Source organism: Myotis brandtii, unplaced genomic scaffold (genome assembly GCF_000412655.1).
Source record: "Myotis brandtii unplaced genomic scaffold, ASM41265v1 scaffold19967, whole genome shotgun sequence".
NCBI classification, from domain to species: Eukaryota; Metazoa; Chordata; class Mammalia; order Chiroptera; family Vespertilionidae; genus Myotis; species Myotis brandtii.
Window position 1 is genome coordinate 12,336 of NW_005357436.1, and position 3,469 is coordinate 15,804.

At 55.5% G+C, this 3,469-nt stretch overlaps 1 protein-coding gene across 1 annotated transcript in view; it reads left to right on the forward strand.

Annotated features, from left to right (window-relative positions):
- The window catches only part of LOC106725933, a 5,903-nt gene extending 3,686 nt beyond the window's left edge, over positions 1-2,217 (forward strand). Inside the window, exons 4-8 of the mRNA XM_014538854.1 lie at positions 264-381; positions 630-698; positions 1,133-1,204; positions 1,886-2,007; positions 2,157-2,217. Coding sequence (XP_014394340.1) covers positions 264-381; positions 630-698; positions 1,133-1,204; positions 1,886-2,007; positions 2,157-2,217 — 442 coding nt within the window. The remainder of the gene's footprint in view (positions 1-263; positions 382-629; positions 699-1,132; positions 1,205-1,885; positions 2,008-2,156) is intronic.
- Positions 2,218-3,469: the final 1,252 nt, after the last annotated feature.

Sequence of the window (3,469 nt, forward strand, 5' to 3'; positions counted from 1 at the left end):
GTCCTCAGGATGCCAGGGCCCTGCTGCCACTTGTGTCTTCTCCACACCTCCAAGGGGAGTGCCTCCTGCCTGTCCCAGGGATGGGGATTGCCACAGGCCAGGGGAACAAAAGGGCTGCTTGGCCTCAGGTCCCACTGGCTGGACCAGAGACAGAGGGGTGGTCTCCCTGAGACTTCCCACTGCACCCCTAGAGCACTCGCTGCCAGTCAGTCTCCTCATGATTGACATGGAGGGGTGTCCATCCCATGTTGCCGGCTTCCCAGGGTGGTCAGGAGTTCAGGACAGAACAGGACAGTGCAGAGCTCCCTGCCCTGTGCCACCTGGAGGGCTGAGGGTGAGAACAATGATGACAGGAATGACACTGAGTCCTCAGGAGAACCTGTGAGCTCGGTGGAGGTCTCCCACTTTCCAGAGGAGGGAACGGGTCAGGGAGCCAGGCCCAGGCCTAAGGTCACACACACCGAGTGAGCGTTGTAGCTGGGAGGCATCCAGAATCAGAGCATGCTGGAGTTGGGGTGGCACTGGTACCAGCTGACTTGGGTCAGAGGGCCAGGGTGTGAGGTCAGAGGTGGTCAGGGAATGGGGTGAGGTGAGCATGACCTCCATGACCCTGTCCTCCACCCTGACAGAAACAGCCCTCCAGGTTTGCCACTCTGCTGCACTATGTCCGAGGATCGGATAAGAGGCTGCAGAAGAAGGTGAGTGAGCCTGTCTTGGGGGTCCTCCAGGGTCAGAGGAGGGGGCTCTGTGCACCCAGCTGGAGGCCTCCAAGTCAAGAGAGGGAGGCCTTCCTCCTGCAGCCCCACCACCTGTGCCCACAGAACCTGAAATCCTCCCTTAGAAATGACCAAGAGGAGGGCGTGGGGGAGCTCAGTGTAGGACGGACATGGGGGTGGGGAAGGCCCGGGACCACTGACCCTGTGATTTACCAAATGTAGGTCCTAGGAGGTGATCAGGAGGAGTTCCTGGAGAGTGAGGGAAGGGACAATTGTGTAGAGGCCCTAAACGTCCTGGGCTGCTCCACGTGGGAACCCTGGGGTGGCCAGGAGGCTGAGGGTGGGAGGCTTTCAGGAGAGGGCGTGTGGGGCACCTGAGAGCAGGGGCTCATCCCACCCTCACCCTGTTTGCCCAGGGTGTTCCCCTGCTCGAGACATTTATACTAGACCTGAGGATCCTGGACATTAGCAAGAAGGATAATCTGGAGGTGGGTGACCTGGGGCCTGAACTGGGGTGACCAGGATTGGCCTTGGGGGACAGAGAGCCCCCATCCTGAGCCCTGAGTTCTCAGCACAGCCTCCCCTTGGAGCTGGAGCGACAGGCCCATCATAGTCATCCGTGACCCCCTCCTTTGGAGCCCAGAGCCTCCCCTTGATCCAAATCCTGCCTTTTCCTGTTTCCCATCCCACCTGGGACCTGGTGGTAGTGCACCATGAGAAGGGTGGGCATAGGGGGCCAGTCCTAGCCAGGGGGCCCTTTCTGATGGACTTTGGCTGTCTGCTTTTAGGGGAATCAGATCAACATAGAAAGAAAGGAAAAGGTTAGCAGCTGTGGCACAGCCTGTGGGGCAGGGGAGGGGAGTGAGAATCAGAGGCACCCTGCCCAGCACACTCCTGGGCTCCATCCCCTGCACCTTCCACTCATTGGGAGAGTTTGATAACAGAAGTGGGAGACCCCTCCAGTTGGTGGCTGGGGTTAGGGAGTGGCATCAAGGATAACCTCCTGGAGGAAGGGCTGTCGATGCCCATCTCTGAGCACAGGAAGGGCCTCGGTGGAATTAGGGGGAAGGAGGGTGGCCCTGTGTGCAAAGACCCAGGACCGGGTCCCTGCCCCAGTCCTCATCCCAACTCGGGCTTTGTCTGCATCCTCTCCTTCCCTCTGGCCCCAGGAGCTAAATATCATAAAAGAATTAGTTCTGCTGCAGGAGGCTGCCCAGGAGTACAAAATAGAGCCTGAGGAGGAATTCGAGGCCTGGTTCTGGGCCCTAGATCGGTTCAGCAAAGAAGAGAGGTGAGGCCGGGCAGGAGTTGGGTAATGGCAGGGGGGGAACTCTCCCTGCTGGTCATTCCAGAGAACCTGTGTCCATGGCTCCCTGATCTCCACCAGACCTTGCTGTGTAGAAATTCCTGGGGCCTCACAGGTGCCACTCTGTCCTGCAGTTACATCTGGTCCTGCCTGCTGGAGCCACAGTCCAAGGTGGCCACGGGAAACTTCAGCTAAAGAAGTCATTGAGTATTTGACAGAAGATATGGAAATTTTTCTATAATTTCTTTTTTATAGATTAAAGAGGAAATAATTTTACATATATTTATATCTATCCTTTCATATATTCTTATAATAGATCTTACCTAATAATAGACAAACATGCAAATTGACCATCCCTCTGATATGCCCACCAGCCAATCGAATGAGTATTCAAATTAACCCAACAAAGATGGCGGTTAATTTGCATACATAGGTGCCAGTGGCGATCGGTGCCTACGATCAGAGCTGAGGGGGCACCTGCCCAGGCCTAATGTCTCGGCCAGAGGCTTTAGGCTTGGGCCGGGGAGGAGCCAGCCAGTGATCCTTGATGGTGAGCGATGGCGGGGAGAAGGGGGGAGCTGGCAATCATGGGAACTGGGGGTCCCCTGCCCAGGCCTAACGCCTCAGCCACAGGCATTAGGCCTGGGCAGGGGTGGAGCCGGCAATTGCGGGGAGCTGGGGTCTTCTGCCCTGGACTAATGCCTTGGCCACAGGCATTAGGCCTGTGCAGGGGCCAAGCTGGTGATCAGTGTGAACTACAGAGGAAACACATTTTCTGACGGCTCATTGGGTAAGATCCCTGTATGCCACTGGTAATATTAGTAACTTGGGTAATAAGAATCCAAAACGGTGATCTAGGGTTTTTCCACCTCACTCCTGGAGAAAAAAAGGAAGGTCTGCGGCTGGAGGGCTAAGAAATGTCATATCCTGCCCTAGCCGGTTTGGCTCAGTGGATAATGCCTCGGCCTTCCCACCTCAGGGTCTGGGTTCAATTCTGACCAAGGGCATGTACCTAGGTTGCAGGCTTCTCCCTGGCCCGGGCCCAAGTCAGGGCTCATGCAGGAGGCAACCAATCAAAGTGTTCCTCTCACTTTGATGTTTCTCTATGTCTTTTCCTTTCTCTTCCACATTCTCTAAAAATCAATGGAAACATATCCTCAGGTGAGGATTAAAAAAAAAAAAAAAAAAATAATAAAGAAATGTCATATCCTATGAAAGACACATCTTGAAAATGCCTAAAGAAAGTTGTCATTTTTTCATGGTGAAGGGACTGGAGTCCGTGTTGATGAAAACACCTTGGTGGCTGCAGTGACTGGCAGTGGCTGTAGCAGCAAGGTGGTGGGGCTGGTGCCTTCCCCTGATCAGCCCGGTCGCCTCCCACAAAGGGAGGCCGGACAGTGGCTTAGGCCCGCTCCCCAAGGGGCCTGGGAGCGGGCCTAAGCCGTCA